The sequence below is a fragment of the Poecilia latipinna genome, unplaced genomic scaffold (genome assembly GCF_001443285.1).
Source record: "Poecilia latipinna isolate Pla-1442-1.1 unplaced genomic scaffold, P_latipinna-1.0 Scaffold2036, whole genome shotgun sequence".
NCBI lineage: Eukaryota > Metazoa > Chordata > Actinopteri > Cyprinodontiformes > Poeciliidae > Poecilia > Poecilia latipinna.
Genome location: NW_015114652.1, coordinates 40,738 through 58,192, shown reverse-complemented (window position 1 = coordinate 58,192; position 17,455 = coordinate 40,738). Strand labels below are relative to the sequence as shown.

The 17,455-nt window shown below is 39.4% G+C and overlaps 1 protein-coding gene across 3 annotated transcripts in view; it reads left to right on the top strand.

The window, feature by feature from the left end:
• Positions 1-17,455, top strand: part of lama5 (laminin, alpha 5) — a 105,270-nt gene that overhangs the window by 70,046 nt on the left and 17,769 nt on the right. For 2 of the 3 annotated variants that reach the window (XM_015016559.1, XM_015016558.1), the window contains exons 36-63: positions 367-511; positions 618-758; positions 1,850-2,011; positions 2,087-2,194; positions 2,277-2,360; positions 2,871-3,101; positions 3,242-3,355; positions 3,429-3,559; positions 3,646-3,726; positions 3,811-4,025; positions 4,715-4,815; positions 5,467-5,650; positions 6,126-6,266; positions 6,364-6,515; positions 7,408-7,518; positions 7,809-8,172; positions 8,725-8,921; positions 9,001-9,117; positions 10,143-10,297; positions 10,401-10,530; positions 11,742-11,844; positions 11,955-12,068; positions 13,085-13,267; positions 14,264-14,406; positions 14,499-14,681; positions 14,774-14,913; positions 16,069-16,225; positions 16,677-16,813. In XM_015016559.1, the coding sequence (XP_014872045.1) occupies positions 367-511; positions 618-758; positions 1,850-2,011; positions 2,087-2,194; positions 2,277-2,360; positions 2,871-3,101; positions 3,242-3,355; positions 3,429-3,559; positions 3,646-3,726; positions 3,811-4,025; positions 4,715-4,815; positions 5,467-5,650; positions 6,126-6,266; positions 6,364-6,515; positions 7,408-7,518; positions 7,809-8,172; positions 8,725-8,921; positions 9,001-9,117; positions 10,143-10,297; positions 10,401-10,530; positions 11,742-11,844; positions 11,955-12,068; positions 13,085-13,267; positions 14,264-14,406; positions 14,499-14,681; positions 14,774-14,913; positions 16,069-16,225; positions 16,677-16,813 (4,224 nt within the window). The remainder of the gene's footprint in view (positions 1-366; positions 512-617; positions 759-1,849; positions 2,012-2,086; positions 2,195-2,276; positions 2,361-2,870; positions 3,102-3,241; positions 3,356-3,428; positions 3,560-3,645; positions 3,727-3,810; positions 4,026-4,714; positions 4,816-5,466; positions 5,651-6,125; positions 6,267-6,363; positions 6,516-7,407; positions 7,519-7,808; positions 8,173-8,724; positions 8,922-9,000; positions 9,118-10,142; positions 10,298-10,400; positions 10,531-11,741; positions 11,845-11,954; positions 12,069-13,084; positions 13,268-14,263; positions 14,407-14,498; positions 14,682-14,773; positions 14,914-16,068; positions 16,226-16,676; positions 16,814-17,455) is intronic. The other variant, XM_015016560.1, reaches the window with a different exon arrangement.

Below are 17,455 nucleotides of genomic sequence, written 5' to 3'. Positions count from 1 at the left end.
TTTAAAAAAAAAAAAATTTTAAAAAAAACCCAAAAAAATTTAAAAAAAAAAATTTTAAAAAATTTTTTTTTTTTTTTTTTTTTTTTTTTTTTTTGTAGATTTTTTTCCTAAAATATTTCTGATTAATCTCAAAATTTCTGAAATTTTTAGAATTTACTCCTACCTACAATCAGACGCACTATACCCAAAATTTATACTCAAGTAAGAATAGCACTACTTCAACATATTTTTACTCAAGTAAAATCAAAAAGTAGCTGAAAATTTAAAACTTTTCTAGAGAATTAAGGAAACCAGACAGACTCACCAGCATCCAAAGAGTTTGACGGCTGAAGGATTACCTTTAAATAAAAAAATCTGTGCTTCCAGATGCAGGAACAACATCGTTGGCCGGCAGTGTGACCGCTGTGCGCCCGGTTTCTATGGTTACCCCAACTGCAGGCAATGCAACTGCAACGAGGCGGGAACCGAGGAGGAAGTGTGCAACTCCTTCACAGGACAATGTCTCTGCAAGGTTGGAGAAACGCCCAAAACTCTCACCTCTTTTCAGGCACCGCCACCAGTTCGAGCAGCTCAAAGTGTGTGTGTGTGTGTGTGTGTGTGTGTGTGTGTGTGTGTAGGAGAACGTGCAGGGCTCCCGATGCGACCAGTGCAGGATCGGTACCTTCCACCTGGACCCTACCAACCCGAAAGGATGCACCAGCTGCTTCTGCTTCGGGGCCACCGACCGCTGCCAAAGCTCGGACAAAAGACGGATAGAGGTGGAACAGATTTACGTCCTGATCCGGGATCAGCTGAATCGAGGCGTTTCTGCCAACTGACTGTCATGTAGCTAACAGGAGATGAGAAGCGGGATCCGTTTCTTCTTTCTGTCATCTTCTGTAATTAGATGTGGCATTAAGGATTTATGAACATGGATGTGTTGAAACATGAAGACGCTGGTTTCACTCGCGCTGTTCCAGCGTTCCCCTCAGACCTGCAGCCTTCTGTCAGATGAGATTATTGATTATTCAGTTTAGTTTATTGATTATTGGCTATCCTGTTTGGCATCAACATTCCCATTTTAGAGGAACTAAGCCAGGATTGCCTTACGTCAGTCACATCCGGATAGAACTGATTCATCTTTCTCACACATCCGTAAACGTTGTAAATGGCGGCCATCTTGGTAGGCAGCTTCTCTGATAACAACAAATGCAAGCTTAGAACTATCTCTCGCCTCGTTCCTAACTTATAAACCATATAAGTTTATTACAACTATTACTTGGTAATTTCTGAGTACTCTACTCTCCTCTGTGTAATACTAAGATAAATATCAGTGAATGTAGCTTTTATCTGCTAGCTAAGGCGGACATGTAGCCTACGTATTTGTTACTACATGTATTTACTCTACCAGTCACCAGAACCTTGTTATTCGCACAGAGTTTGTACGTCCTTTACAAATCGCCCAAACATTGATTGTGTCCGTTCATGGATGACAGGCCGTGAAGCTCCTCCATGTTGAACTCTTTCTTCCTGTTCACCAGGTAGTGAGGTCAGAGGCAGCTTGTCCACATTGTCTGAAATATTTTCCTTCTCCGTCTCATACGGGTCGATCCATTGTGTTCCTATATCTTTCCACATATGTTCTTTTTGTTGGTCTTGAAGCCATGCTTTGACTGGGCTTTCCTACCAAGATGGCGCTGATCGCTGCCGGTCCAGACTTGTGGAAAGTATGAATAGATCAGGTGTTTCCAGTCTGGGAGAGTTTCCATCCTGCAACCTTTAGATGCATCTTTTCTCTGAGTCCTGGTAGACTTTGATTTCTTTCAGGTGTGTAGGTGTTGTTAAGTTTTCTCCTGGGTTATTTCTGCAGATCATGGACATGGAGGGCTGGGTGCTCCTCGGGGCAGACAGACAGGAAGTACCCGTGACGGTGTATCCTGATCAGGATCTCACAGAGGCCGACCTCAGTGATGTGCCCGATGTCTACCAGGACCTCCACTGGCACGCACCCAAGACGTACTTGGGAGACAAGGTACCAGTAGACTGTCCATTTAGATCAGTTGAACTAACTGGTTTTATTTTAGATTTTTACTTCTCGTTCCTCCAGGTTTCGTCTTACGGCGGTTCCCTGCGGTACCGACTTCACACCCAGACCATGAGAGGAGACGCTCTGCCTCTGCCAGCTGAAGCCTCTCGACCCGACATTATTCTCAAGGTGCGAAACACCCAACCGGGTTGGACCGCAGCATCCAAACGGCACATTAATTAATGCCTGTGTTTGTTCCTGTGGCCTGTAGGGGAACCAGATGACCCTGGTGTTTATGGAGAGAGAATACTCGGCGCCTGAAGACCCTCACCTGGGAATTGTTCACATAGTTGAGGTAAGGCCACCAAGTAAAATAAATCTAATAAATAGACAAAAACATTGTTTTTAAGATGCATTAAACTTTATGTGGTTGTTAAACCTTTGCTCTGAATCCATGTTGAGTCGTTTAGATTTTGAATAAAAATTGTCCCAGAATGAGGAACCCACATGCGATCCTCATTTGCCCATATTTACTTGATAACTGAAGGAAGATTAAAAGATTTGAACTAATTTACATGTGAATGGGTCAATGATTGAATGCAATGTGAAGTGCTTTGAACTTAAAGAGCCATACAGATGCAGGCCATTTACCACAAAACGCTCTAGTTTTGTCTGTCAGTCAGTATGTTATAATCTACTGGACCAATGCAGCCCTGATGCTCAGTAAAGCTAATATTTTTAAACCCCTATGCTTCTGTTTCTAGGATCTAATATCCCCACAGTTCCTCCATATGTTGGGAAACTGCATCGATATGACTCTAAACCCCTTCTTCATCTTCTTCTTCTGTTTTTCCTGTCATTACAGGGAAGCTTCCGTCATTATCGGACTGGCAACCCTGTCTCTCGGGAGGAGTTGATGATGGTTTTGGTCAACCTGGAGTCTCTCCAAATCCGAGCCCTTCACTCTCAGTCGGCCCACTCCGTGTCGCTCCACGGTGCCGTGTTGGAGGGAGCGGCGGACCTGACCTCAGGCCGCCATGCTAACAATGTGGAAATCTGCATGTGTCCGGCCAATTACCGGGGAGACTCTTGTCAGGTGAGGAACTGGACTGGATGTCAGGAAACAATTTCTGTCCAACATAGATTGTCCAAGAAGTCTCTTTTTTTCTTGGATTCAACTCTGCAAACTTAAGCTTAAATGTTTCCTAGATGCTTGATGTTCCTTTCTGCCTGTAGAAATGTGCTCCAGGTTACTACAGAGACACCATTGGACTCTTCCTGGGAAAATGTGTTCCCTGTAACTGTAACGGACACTCGGACCAGTGTTTGGATGGATCTGGAATCTGTCTGGTGAGTTTCACTGACCTTTCTCAAAGCTTCTTGACTTTTTTAGACTCTAAACTCCACTCTCCATGCTTTCCAGAGTTGTCAGCACAATACAATTGGAGACCACTGTGAGAGCTGCAGGGGAGGGTTCCTCAGCAACAACAGCCTGGACGGACAGGCCGTGTCCTGCTCCAGTTGTCCCTGTCCGCTCAGGGCTCCATCCAACAAGTCAGCCTTCCTTTTACACTCTGAGCTGCTGTTTTTTCACTCTTACTGAGTTTTCCAGGAACTCATCCTGCTCTACCTGTGTGCAGCTTTGCAGAGGGCTGCGTGCAGAGGAGTGACAGGATGCAGTGTCTGTGCATGCACGGCTATGCTGGACCAAACTGTGAGAGGTAATCATAACTTCTCCTTAAATCAGCAGGAAAACACACATTCTGGGTTCTTTCTCGTTTGTAACTTTGTGCCCTGTTACTCAGGTGCGCCCCTGGTTTCTATGGCAACCCCATGGTTCTGGGCAGCAGGTGCCAGCCTTGCCACTGCAACGGCAACACAGACCCCAACATGCTGTTCACCGACTGTCACCCTCTGACTGGAGAATGCCTCAGCTGCATGCACAACACGGCAGGACCCCACTGCGACATCTGCGCTCCTGGTTACCATGGAGATGCAATACACGCCAAAAACTGCACCAGTGAGTTCAGCTTCAGGCTAACATATAATCCAAAGAACTTACTTTTCTCTGGAAACAAATCATCATGCAGGACTCAGTATCTGTCTGTTTTAAAGGCTAGCTCAGTTGGTAGGCGTGAATATTTCAATCTCTGGGTCGCATGTTGAGCTCCACGTTGGGCGCCAATTTGTTGAGAGTTGGGTGTGGAAGATCACAGAATTTGTGATTTATTATTTTTGTAAATAAAGCAGAAAGGACTCAGTACCTTCCTGCTTTACTCAGGCCTGCAGATAGGCTAGCTTAATCAGTAGAGCATGAGTCTTTTAATCTCAGGGTCGCATGTTCGAGCCCCACGCTGGGCGCCAATATGTCAAGAGCTGAGCGAAGCAAATTACAAAAGGAATTACATCACAGAGGACTCGGCATCTGTCTGCTTTAACCAGGCCAACAATAGCAGAAATCTCTAAAACAAAAAACCTTTCATGCCAAACTGGCATTTTCATATTAAAGTTTGTCATATAATGTGTGTGGGGAATTCCCCACCAGTTGGTGTAATTTTCTATCACTGCTCATGGCCTTCAATAGACGAAGCACGCTGGACTCTTACGTCTGTTTCCTATCAACCTATATGAGTTTTGGCCAAGAGGCAGCAAAAAGTACAGCACAAAAAATTACACAGTTAAAAGAAAATGACTCCTTTTGTGATGCAGAATGCAACTGTTCTCCATGTGGAACCGAATCCTGCAACCCACACACGGGACAGTGTCGCTGTAAACCCGGAGTCACCGGACCGCTCTGTGACCGCTGCCAGGTAGGATCCAGTTTTAAGATTCTGACCATTTTCTGTGGATTTTACAGTGTAGTCTATGAATTTTAACACTTTCTGTTTCTGTTTGCTCACTAAGTTGGGTTACTTTGCTCTGATCAAGGAAAAAATGGGAACCATCTTCTAAGTGATGGTGTTTAAACACAATATCACTTTCTATCAGCGCCCATTGTTTGCCTCTGCACTGCAAAAACACATCTTACCAAGTATTTTTGTCTCATTTCTTGTGCAAATGTCTAAGTACATTATAAGACAAAACTAGCTTAGAGGTGACTTTTCAGTAAAATATAGGAGCTTGTTTTAAATCAATAATTCTTGGATATTGATCAAGTAAAAGTACTAAGTCCACTGACAGATTCTTTCACTGATAATGTGAGAAATGTCTTGTTATAAGGGAAAATAATCTGCCAGTGGAACTAGGATTTTTATTCAGTATTTGAGAATTATTGACTTAAAACAAGTTCATAATTAGTTTTGTCTCATTTCAAGTGTGATAACATGTTTGCACAAGAAATTAGACAAAATTATCTGGTAAGACGTTTTTTGTTGTGTTCCTTGTTCAGAAAACTGATGAACAAGGAAAACGTTTGCGTAACTTTCCATCCCGCCTTCATCTGGTTGTGTTGGTGTTCTAAGGACGGGTCGTTCGGCTTCAACTCGTGCTCCGGCTGTCGTCAGTGTGAGTGCGAGGCCTCGGCGGCGCTCATCCAGCCGTGTAACCCTCAGAGCGGTCAGTGCGCCTGCCAGCCTGGAGTCAACGGACCGAACTGCAGGCAGTGCGCTCCCGGACACTGGGACTACGGACCGGACGGCTGCAAGAGTGAGTGTGCCACCTGGGCTGACGTTACCGTCACATGTCACTGTTTCTGCTTTAGTTGCAGCAGCTGACTGACTCCTTGATTGGAGTGTTTTGGCTTTTTGGCCATTTTATTCCACTTTATCACAAACATTGTCATATCTATGCTAGGTCCAAGGCTGCTTGGATGGAATTATTGTGCTATTAAGCTTCTGGTTCTGGTTTGCTCTGCATCCAGAACCAAACATGGAGAAGCAGCATTCAGCTTCTATGCACCACAAACAGTTGAAACTCTAAATCTAGACAAGCAGCACCTGCTTAGAGCTGCTTTTGAAACGTCATAAATGAAACACTGACCAACATTTTAATGACAACACAATGTAATGCTTCAGTTGTTGATTTTTGTGTTGTTTATGATATAAAGCACTTTTAACTGTGTTGTTGCTGAAATGTGTTTAAATTTGATTGGTTGATTGAACTGATCTGTGGGTCATTCTAGGGTGTGACTGTAACGGAGGCCGCTGTGACCCCCGGACCGGTGAGTGCCGCTGTCCAAACGGGATGACGGGCAGGCAGTGTGACGCCTGCTTGGAAAGGTACAGCGTCCCTGTGGAGGACCGGCACGGCGTGCACTGTGAAGGTGAGTAAATCACACATACCTGCGGACCGAGGATGGAAACCGGAGGGTTAATCGCTGACGGAGCGCGTCCTGTGGGCGTGTGTGTTTGGGCACTCAGTGTGTGACAGCTGCGTCATCGTGCTGCTGGAAGATCTGGAGAGATTGGACGGCGACTTCAGCTCCGTGTCGCAGCAGCTGAGGAACCTCAACACCAGCTCGATGGCCTGGGCTCAGCTCGTCAGCCTCAACAAGTCCATACAGGACGTCGCTGTGAGTCGAAACGCACAAGCCAAACATTCGCTTCAAAGAGCTGGAACGTGTGTTTGGTGTGAAACACGATGATGAACTGAATGAAGATACTAAATCTAAGAAGTTGAATCAGATATTGCTACCAGACCAAACATGCATCCTGGGTAAAATGTCTCCAGACTTTGAGGAAATTGTTTTATGGCTTTTATTGTCACTGAATAAACAGAAAAAATTATTTTTCTCACATTGTTAAACTTAGAAATCCCTCAAAATCAACTTACTTATTGGCAATTTTTTTGTTTTATCGTCTTTGCTTTTCTGTCATCATCACATCCTTGTCTTTGTAGCAGATCAGTAAGTTTTGGTTGAGAAGTTGACGCTGCTCCATCATGCAGCGCTATTAAGATGATAATTTAAGGAGCTTGTTGAGTGTTTATGTTTCAAAACAAAACTACATGCCGTGCATTTTTCATCCCACACCGGACTCTTTTTGGGTCGTTTCTCTTTCCCATTGTGGTATGGCCGCCATCTTTAATCCTGTTATAATCTAACTCAGTTTAAGGATGACCAGCAGTGCCCTCTGCTGGATGGAGACCAAACTACAACACTAAAAGACAGTCTAAGCAGGCGTTATTAGTTGATCGATTGTAACTAATTTTAATCTAATCGATAATTTATCGTAAGTCAACTCTTTGCAGCCCTTGTCTTATGAAACCTGCAGCTAAGCATGGTAGCGCATTAGTTTTTTTTTTTAATGTTGCTGATTTTTAAATCAGTTCATAAAGGTGGGCTCTCTAATAAGGTTCCCAATTAAAGGTTGGCAACATGCTCAGTGCGAGATGAACACATCTTCACCAAATCAACAGGTTTGGCTGTGTGTTTTTGGTGTTTAATTTAAATGTCTGGATTCCAGCTCGCCATCGAGAGCTACAACAACACGCTGGACGAAAGCAGGAGTCGGGCCGACATGCTGGACATGGACATTGCGACCATCAAAGCTGACATTGATGATTTGCACAGAAAGGTCAGAAACACACACATTCAAGCCTCATGTTCAGTTAATATTGCTTAAATTATAGTCTTGATGATTTGGCAAATTAAAACATTTTAAGTTTAAGTTGTTTTCGTATTTTTATTGTAAGTTTCTGAGAATAAACAGCTCCACATTTCGCTTTCCTTTAGATAATAAAGTAAGATTAATCTAAAAATTTTGGCTGCAAACTTTTTTTAGCAGAAATTTACTCTTTATTTATTTGTTTCTTTCTATCTACAATGGCCCTAATTCGCAGTCGTAACATTCTGTGGTGTTTTCAGTCAGGAGTAATGACAGGCCGGGTCGGTCTGCTAGATGACAGCACCTCCCACACCCACAGCAGGGCAGAAGATCTGCTGAGATTCATTAACAACATCAGCATGGACATAAACGGTGAGAGAAACGCCTGTTTATCCCCAAACACGGCCGCAGACGGCACCGGACTGTTTGACGATCGTCTGCTTCTGTCTGCAGCGACGCTGCGCTTGGCGAACCTGTCCCGAAACGAAACGGAGGGCGATCAGGATGTGGAGGGGCAGGAGGCGAAGATCAGGGAGGTTCAGGCCATACTGAGGGAGATGAGGTACAGGAGCTGCGTGGGTCAGAAGAAACTGGCAGACAAGGAGAAAAATGAAACAGAGAAATGTAAGTTTATCATCTGAGCCCCTATCCACAGTTACTAAGACTGTTACTAAGGCTGCAACTAATTTTTCTATCAATTATTTTGGTGATTATTCAAATTAGAAAAATTGGCACATTCTACATATTTTTCATTTAACCACTAAGTTATTAAAAATACATGAAAAGATTCAAACAAATAATTCAAATCCTTTTTTTAAATAAGTTATTGCCTGAAATTCAGTAACTTATAATTTTTTTTCATTTGAGAAGTTTTGGGGAAAACATTTTTACAGGATGTAGCTGTTTTTATATTAAATCCAAAATGTGTAATATAGTTTAATATTATAGTAGTTTAATTACTGCTCTGAATGTGCTGTTTTTTGTAGTAAATTTCCTTTTTTAGAGTCTGTATGCTCCAGGTAACGATTAATATATTACTAAAATAGTTGGCAATTTTTTCAAGAATCGATTAATTGCAATTAACTCAATTAATCGTTTCAGCTGATCATTTTGAGCTAAAATATTGTGAAAATTATCACAGAATGTCCAGTAAATCCCTCTGTATGTATGTGTTAGTATTGGATCGTGTTATCAAGGAGCTGGCAAACCATCAGCAGGAAAACGTTAACTTGACAAAGGCCATCAGGGACCGTTTGCACCGCTTCACCTCTGAAATGATAAACCTGCGAGACGCTCTGAACGAAGCTGTGAACAACACTGCCAGAGCCGCAGAACTCAACAGCGTCAATGAGAAAACTCTGGAGGAAATCAACGTGAGAAATCTGATAAAACAAAGACTGTGTGTGAGTGTGAGTGAGTGCATCTGATGTCCGCTGTCTCTGTTTCCCTCAGAGGAAGATCGAAGACTTGTTAATGAAGCAGAAGGAAGTGAACGACACCCTAGAAATGGCTGTTGCTGATGTCACTCAAGTCAACACTGCGGTTCAGATGCTGCAGGAGTCCAAAGAGGTAAGAAGAAGTCAAAATACATAAATATTTAACGAGCTTGTAGTTTGATGCACTCTAACAGGGAGCTTCATATAATTGGCTATTTGTAGTCAAGATTCAGGAATATTATGTTCAGTGCTATAAAAACTATCAGGTTTTCCAACTCTGAAAATGTTTACATTCATTTCATTTTAGATATATTGCAGTTGTGCACAGCTAGTATTTTAAAAGTGGTTCTGAGAATTTCAGAATTGCCCCCAAAAATATCCAATCTGTGTCACTAAGCTAAACTGGATACTGCCTAGAAAGTCCGGTTAATTTGGGAAGTTGCGGACGTGTAACCGGACCAAAGAAGTGAAGTCTGGTAAACCTCGGTCTCAGTTTAGTTGAACTCACACCGCTTGGTGTGAGTTATGCAAACACCAAGCGGACCAGAGATCACTCCAAAAGCAGTTAGTGGACTATAATGCATGCTGCCCTGGGTAAATGCAACCAAAGCAAACATGTTAGCCTAGCGCTAGCAGGAGATATGACTTGTGGTCTTTAACCAAAGACAAAAGAGAAGCAACCCACTACTCCATTTTTGTTTACTTTTTTGAAGTAAAAAGTTGTGCTCAGTGTCTTCTTCAGAGGTTTTCATGTCATTTCCTTCAGTGGTTTTTAATGCAGCGCCCCTACAGGTGAGGAGTTGAACAGGTTTTTTGATTAGTTTGGTTGGTTTGACTCTGCAGTGGAACAAATGTTGCAACTTTGGTCCCCAGTCGAACCGAGTATACCAGACTATCAAGTGTGAAAATAACTTACGTTTCCATCCAAGGACAGATGAAGAACTAACCACTTTAGAGAGTCATTTATTCCATTATTTAAACTTGAGTAAGTTTGTAAGTTGAGAGTATTTTTTTCTAACAAATAACCAGCTGGAAACCTCATTGTTCTACAACCTTAACATTGGATCGATTGTTCTTGGTTCCAAACTGCTTGTTCGTGAGTGGTTTTGAATACCTGGAGCAGACCCTGAATTTATCCCTCTAAAATGTATCTGTCAGGAATACGAACATCTGGCGGCACAGCTAGATGGCGCCAATTCACCTTTGAAAAAGAAGGTGCAAACATTTGCTGCAACCAACACCTTAATCCCCCTTGTGGAGGAGGCAGAGAAACACGCTGAGCTGCTTAATGCCTTAGCTATGAACTTGACCAGGTAGGGATCTTCTGTGTATCCAGCTAAAACTTCCCTGTTAGACAGAGAATTGATAAATGGTTCCAATAAAACAACGTTAATCTGTGATGTGTTGCTCCTACAGTTTGATTGCAGAGACCAAGAAGGATCCGTCTGTGGATTTAACAAAAGCCTACAACAATGTTGTCAATAGCATCACTGCAGCAGAACATGCTGCAAAAATGGCTGAGAAGGCTGCAAATGACACTCTAGAGGTACACACGCGTGCGCGCATTTGCATTTTTCTCCATGTTAGCACTTTGTTTCAACTTCATTTTAGTAACTAAATTTATGCCTAACCCTAAAATAAAACATAATTTACACCATACATCTAACCAGAAGCGTGTAGTAACTTTTTTAAAGTAGTTTTACTACATCATACCTACACTTTCACCTGAAATATTGCTACTCTTGAGTAACACTTTTGGCTATCCATTTCACTGAATGAAGAACAAACACATTTTAACTAAAAATACAAGACACAGAAACCAACAGTTTCAGCTAAATTGAGAATTCTTGCTAGTACACAAGCTTTGCTGTTTTAATGATATTTTCCATCTGCTGCGCTTGTTGTGCCATTTTGAGGTTCAAAGATACAGTAAACTCTGGAAGTACTTTGACATAGATATATTACCAAGTTTTGTATTGGAAAAAAATAGATTTTGAAATATTCGTCTGCATTAATTTGTTATTTTGTAAATATGTTTGTGTATAGTCTTTCATTATAGCCTTTAAAATACCAGGATTAGCACTTTTTTTCCCCAATGAGGTCATTTTAAAAATCAGATTTTATTACCAGTTACTCAGTACTTAAGTAGCCTTTTTACCAAATATTATTTTTTTACTCTTACTCGACTTTGGTCTTCATAAGACCCATCAGTCCTCAGATGGTGAGTAAATATACCCAAAAGGTCCTAAAAATACAGCAAGACAAGTAGACACACACACACACTTGTATTTCTTTCCATATTAGGACTTCCATATTGGGAATGAACTTTCATTCATTTTAGTAACTAAATTTACACCTAACCATAACTGCACCTAAACATTTTTCACACCGTATGACTAACCCAGGGTTTCCAAAGTGCGGCCTGGGGGCGATTTGCGGCCCTTGGTCTTATTTTGTTTGACCCCCAACTGCAATTCTAGACTGATACACATATGGCTACGTGCAGCACAGATGGTTGATCCAGATGGAGCCTTTTTTTGAGTAAACTCTGAAAATCAGGGTCTTCTCAAGTAGGACCCAACATTGGTCCCCATAAGACCAATCAGTCCTCTGATGGTGATTGAATATACCATAATGGTCCTAGAAATGCAGCATAACAAGTACACACACATGCACCTATTAAAAAGCCTGTTAAAAAGATACATGGGTTCTTTTTAAAAGTATGTAAATATCTAGTTTTGCTTTAAATACTTTTAGAATATAAAGAACCAGGATCTTGGCCAGTCAGCAAGCGCTCTGAAGAACCACAGCATGGAACTGCATGGAGAAGTCCAACAGATGAACGATGAACTCAACAACAGTAAATACAGTGTTTCTGAATCAAAATTAAATACATTTTCATCTTCTGCTATAAATTATGACCCAGTTTTCAGAATCTGAAGTGGTGAACTTGATTTTTCTGTCTGACAGCCCTGAAGAGAGAGCTGGAAGAAGCTCAGAAACGGCTGAACACAGCCAAGGCCAAACATGATCAAGCCGTGAAGGATTTGGCAGAAATTCAGAAAAGCCTAAACTCCACTTCAAGTAAGCACTTAAAACATTTTAAAACATTTCTGGAATTACAAAGATTAAATCAAGCTTCATGCATTGGAAAAGCTCTGTGACAGAATGATGCAACACCAGGTTAAATATGAATCAAATGGGCTCTTCAGGTTACTCTTAGAATGTTTGATGTGAAAAATAACTATTTATTGATTATTTATTGGATTAACCAATTAATAATTTGATAGCAAAATGTGCTTAATAGGATATATTTTTGGTTCAGTTTTGGCTTAATTACTGCTCTTAGTGTGTTCTTTCAGCAAATAGACTTCCAGTTAACAATTAATCGATTACTAAATTAGTTGACAATTATTTCAATAATTGATTATCACAGTTAAACCAATTAATTGTTTCTACCATGCAATTTTATTTTGAAAAACCTTAAGTTTTGGCTCTACAATAGTTTTCAAGTTTAAAAACAAAAAGACAAACAAAAAAAAATCTTACTACTTAATTTGTTTAAACTATTACATTATCATGTTGGTAAAAATAGCATTACCATATTAGTTTTTATTAAAAATATTACATTTTACTGGCTCTCAATTTTTTATTTTTTATTTTTTACTTCACAATTTTGGCCCACAAGACAAAAAGTTTGGACACGCTGGCTTAGACTATTCTTCCTGGGGTCCGCACCGCAAATATTACAATGAAATCACACGTACATACTTTTTCAATCATTACAAAAATACATCACAAAATACCTTAAAACACATGAACAAAATCAAAACACAGAAATACCAACCAACCACCTGAACAATATCTGAGATAAATTAAAAAGCAACAGTAACAATCTTCACTTAATGTATAAATTATCTCATTAATTTGCATATTATAGATTTTTTAAACATTGTTTTTAAACTTTACATGATCACCAATTAATGTAATATTTCAGTATCAAATTGCTCTGTACATGTTTTTTGCAGAGCGTTAATTCTAGGCCTAATAACGTTGCTCATTTGCTTTTTTTGTTCTGTTTTTTTTTTTTTAATTTGCAGATGTGACTCAGGAGATCAATGAAGCAAAAACTGTGGCGAATAAAGCAAACAGCACAGCCACTGACGTCAACAACATGTTGCTCCCCATTAAAAAGCAACTGGACCAATGGCAACAAGCTTACGGTGACACCAACTCCACGAGCAATGACATCAACAAGGCCCTGATCAACGCCAGCGAAACGGGTGGGAATACTGCAAAAATTATTTTAGTACTTGGTTTTAGTAATTTTTTTGCCCTTTACATAAATCTGGAATGGTATAAGGAGCTGCAAATTGCTCTTCAAATCGTCCACATTACTTTTAATAATTATGCCTAGAAATGATAAAGAACCAACTAATACTTTTGAAGGTAGATATAATAAACAAAACAGGCCCTAGCAGTTTTACTATTTTTTATTGCATAATAACATTAGATTATCACAACAGAATAACACTAAAATTACCAGTAGTATTTTTGCATCAATTTTCCTTTTCAGTAAGATGTTTTTTTTGTTTTTTTGTTTTTTTTTACCAGTTTCCAGAAACAGTAAAAACAGAATGGTAGTTCTAAAAAAAGAAATGTTAAGTAAGAAATTAATAATAAATTGTTTTACTCAATTGATGACCCATTATTGAATATTTAATAAAAATGAAAGGGATGCATTTATTATAAAAATGTATTCTTAAAATCTCACATTGATTTAGGCTTCAATTACAATTGAATTATTGTACCCTAGCCCCTAGTCAGTTACAGAATCAATAAATAACCTGTCAGTAATCAAATGATTGAGTAAGGAAACAAAACTAAGGCTGCAACTAACCATTATGTTTGTAATCGATTAATCTATTGATTACAAAATAAATTCTATTCTGAAAATTAAACAATCTGATTAAAAAAAACAATCCAGTTAACAACTTCACTTACAAATAAATTGAAATATGAAAAAAGAAATGATTACAATTCTTATTTTAAATAAGAAAATAAACATTTTATTGCCTAAATGGCGACAACATTCCTTCAGTGAATGTAAGGATGCATCTGCAGCTAAATACTTGCAGCATCTAATGTATTTTATTAATCCAATTAATCGTTTTAAGCAAACAAGAGGAGTTTAACAATCAACTACTTCTAGTTTTAATTTTATTGAACAAATATCTCTGAAACTTACATTACCTCAAATAATGTTTTTTCATTCTTAGTTCAAAAGCTGGAAGAACACATCCCAACGTTGCTGAAGAAACTTGACGATTTGCAGAATTATTCCGTCCAAATGCCAAACATTTCTGAGAACATCAACCGGATCAGGCAGCTCATTCAGGAGGCGCGCAACACTGTCAACAAGGTGCATACTTTTCTGTCCAAAACTCAAAGTATCTACACGTTCCTTCAAAGTCGGGACTTGATTCCAAAGGTAACCGGCTGTTTCCCCTCCAGGTGAGCGTGTCCATGAAGTTTAACGGGAAGTCGGCCGTTCAGGTGCGTACTCCTTCTAACCTGGCGGACCTGGCTGCATACACCTCCATGAAGCTGCACATCAGCCCATCTCAGCCAAAGCAGAGAAAACGTTCCACCGCTGATTCAAACACACAGTTTGTCTTCTTCTTCGGCAATAAAAATGTATGTCCTACAACAGCAACTCAGAGGGACATTTTATGACTGGGAGGGACAAATGTATGTTATTTTTATAATCATGTCTGCTGTATTTGTAGTCCAATAAGGAGTTTTTGGGCATGGTGTTGGAAGGGAAGAAGCTAAGCTGGTATTTCAATGTTGGAGAAGAAACTATAAAGGTGATATCGTCTCAGGATGCCAAAACTGATGGAACATTCAACAGAGTTGATTTGGAAAGGTAAGAGTTTTAACCCTTTCTAACAATGATTTATAGTCAGGCTGCAACTACCAACTACTTTAGTAATCGATTAATCGGATAACCACACAGGGCCATACAGGTTTAAATTTTTCCTCCGTTATACGGAGGAAAAACTACATTTTGTGTTTACTTGTGTTGACCTTGACTAATATTTAAATTGCTTTGATGTTCTGAAATACTTTATGGCAACAAACATGCACAAAAGCTTATCACACCACTGAGTCGTTATTTTTCAGAAACTGTAAGCATGTAGTTAATGAATATATATTTACTGGGAATGGAGCCCTGAGGAACCTCATATGTGATTCTTTTTTCCCCTTGGATTTCTATCAAATGACAAAAAGTCATTTGATAGTTAGAAATGAGTTTGAAACTATCAAAGCAAACAAAACTTGACAAATTTCAAAAAGTTTTTTTGTCAGAGAAAGAGCCCCAGTTTATTTATATAGCACATTTCAGCAATAAGTTACCAGTTAATGATGTGATAAATTAAAATGAGATTGATAATTTACTTGTGGACAATTACCGAAGAGATTCTACCCTTTAAAATTGTTCAAAAACCGACATTTTGAAAAATGCTGCAAAAATTTGACGGTGGTAGGAAGTTTGCTCTACCAGCCACTTTTGCCTGTTTTCCCTGTCAAAGCTGAATGAAAGATTTTTTTTTTAAATATTTTTTGGCTATAAAACTATAATCCATTTTAATTGTTGTTTTGGTTGTTTTATTTATTTAGTTTGGATATTTAAAATGTTTTCCAGTTCCAGTGCTAAATGTTCTTTAGAAAGTAAAGTTGGAAAGAATGTACTTGGATTAATATGCCGTTATCATTGTAGTAGAAAATTGTCAAAATGACAATATTATAGTTTATCACAATCATTTGCAGGACAATTTATTGTCCATCAAAATTTATTGTAATACACATAATCTTTTGTCAAATGTAGCCATCAGAATCATATAATCACACCATAAAAACATTATACAGTTATAGAGAAACATCAATCAGAAAAACAACTCGAAAACATCGTAAGTTTAATTTATCCTATGTTAAAAAGGTGCTTAGCTTTTCAGACTTCGACGCTTAGGGAGCATGTATTTAGTTAATGCTTGTAACTGCCTTGTCTGTTTTAATGTAGGATTCTCCAGTACGGTCAAATGTCCATGTCTTATTTCGTGAAAGGAGATGAAAAGATCTTCAAGGCCAAAGGGGAGGGTAAAGGTGATAAAGGACTGCTCAACCTCCAAACCAACGACACAGTCTTCTATGTTGGTGGACCCCCAGATTCTTTCCAGGTGAGCAAAGTCGGGCCAAGTGGCGCCATTGTCAGGTTAAACTCACTATTACAAAAGAAAGGAACGCTGCAACACGGCGCTGAAAGTCCTGAGTAAAGTCACCGCCCAGTTTTCTTCAAAACTAACAAAGTTGAAGTCAAATATTTGTACAGCAAAAGTTTTTGTTTGTGCCACTGTCAATTTAAAGATATTAATACATGTTTCCAGAGGTCACGGAAGGTCAAAGTTTAACTTTTATGCCATATTGAGCAGCCCTACTAGCAGCATTAATATTATAAACCTTCCAAATGTAAGACATCTGAAAATCAAATATTACCAAGAAAAAGCTGCAATTTTATTTTGTAAGCATAAAAAAATTGTTTGCACAAATAAACTTGATGTTCTTTATGTACAGTGCTTATTGTGTGTTTTACAGAAATTAATACATTTGTTCTTATTTTCTTTCTTTCAGCTTCCCGCCCCATTTAACAATTCAACTGGATTTGATGGCTGCATTCAGCTGGAGCTGCTGAACCAGGAAGTAGTCAGTCTGTATAACTTTGAAAAAGCCTTCAACCTCAACACTAAAACGGAGAAACCGTGCAGCAGGTCAGACCATGTTTGTAATTTTGTACTTAGCAGCTTAAGTTTTTTCTGTTTGCTTTCCCTCCAGGGCTACAATGGAATGGTTTAAAACAAAACATATTAATTTGTTAGAATGGCATAGCCAAAGTCCAGACCTAATCCCAATCGAGAATTGTGGCAAGTTCTGAAAACTGGTGTTCACAAATGCTCTGCATCTAATCTGACTGAGCTCCAGCTGTTTTGTACAACACGTTTTGAGTCATATATAATTTTCTTTCTAGTTCACAATTGTAGTGACCTTTTGCAACTACGTCAAACGAGGCGCCATGACGGACGTCAAAAGTGAAGGGCAGAAGTATTGACTTGATGCCATCTGTCAATCAATCTATGGGGTTTGTCAGCAACTGACCAATCAACCAATTTGGCCCCTTATCTGGAGGAATTGAAGTTAGGGAGATTTCGAAGAAATTAATATGTTTCCCACATTGTCAGTTGGAAACATGCAAACCCAGCAGCCGTTGCCCAGAACGTTAGAAGGCAAATTATAATTTATTACATTTACAAAACCCAGAGTCTGGATTAATGCAAGAAATTGATCATGGCCTGTAACTTGATTTTATGTGTGTAAATTCCAGTGGTAGCTCTAAGGCAGCATGAAAACATGTA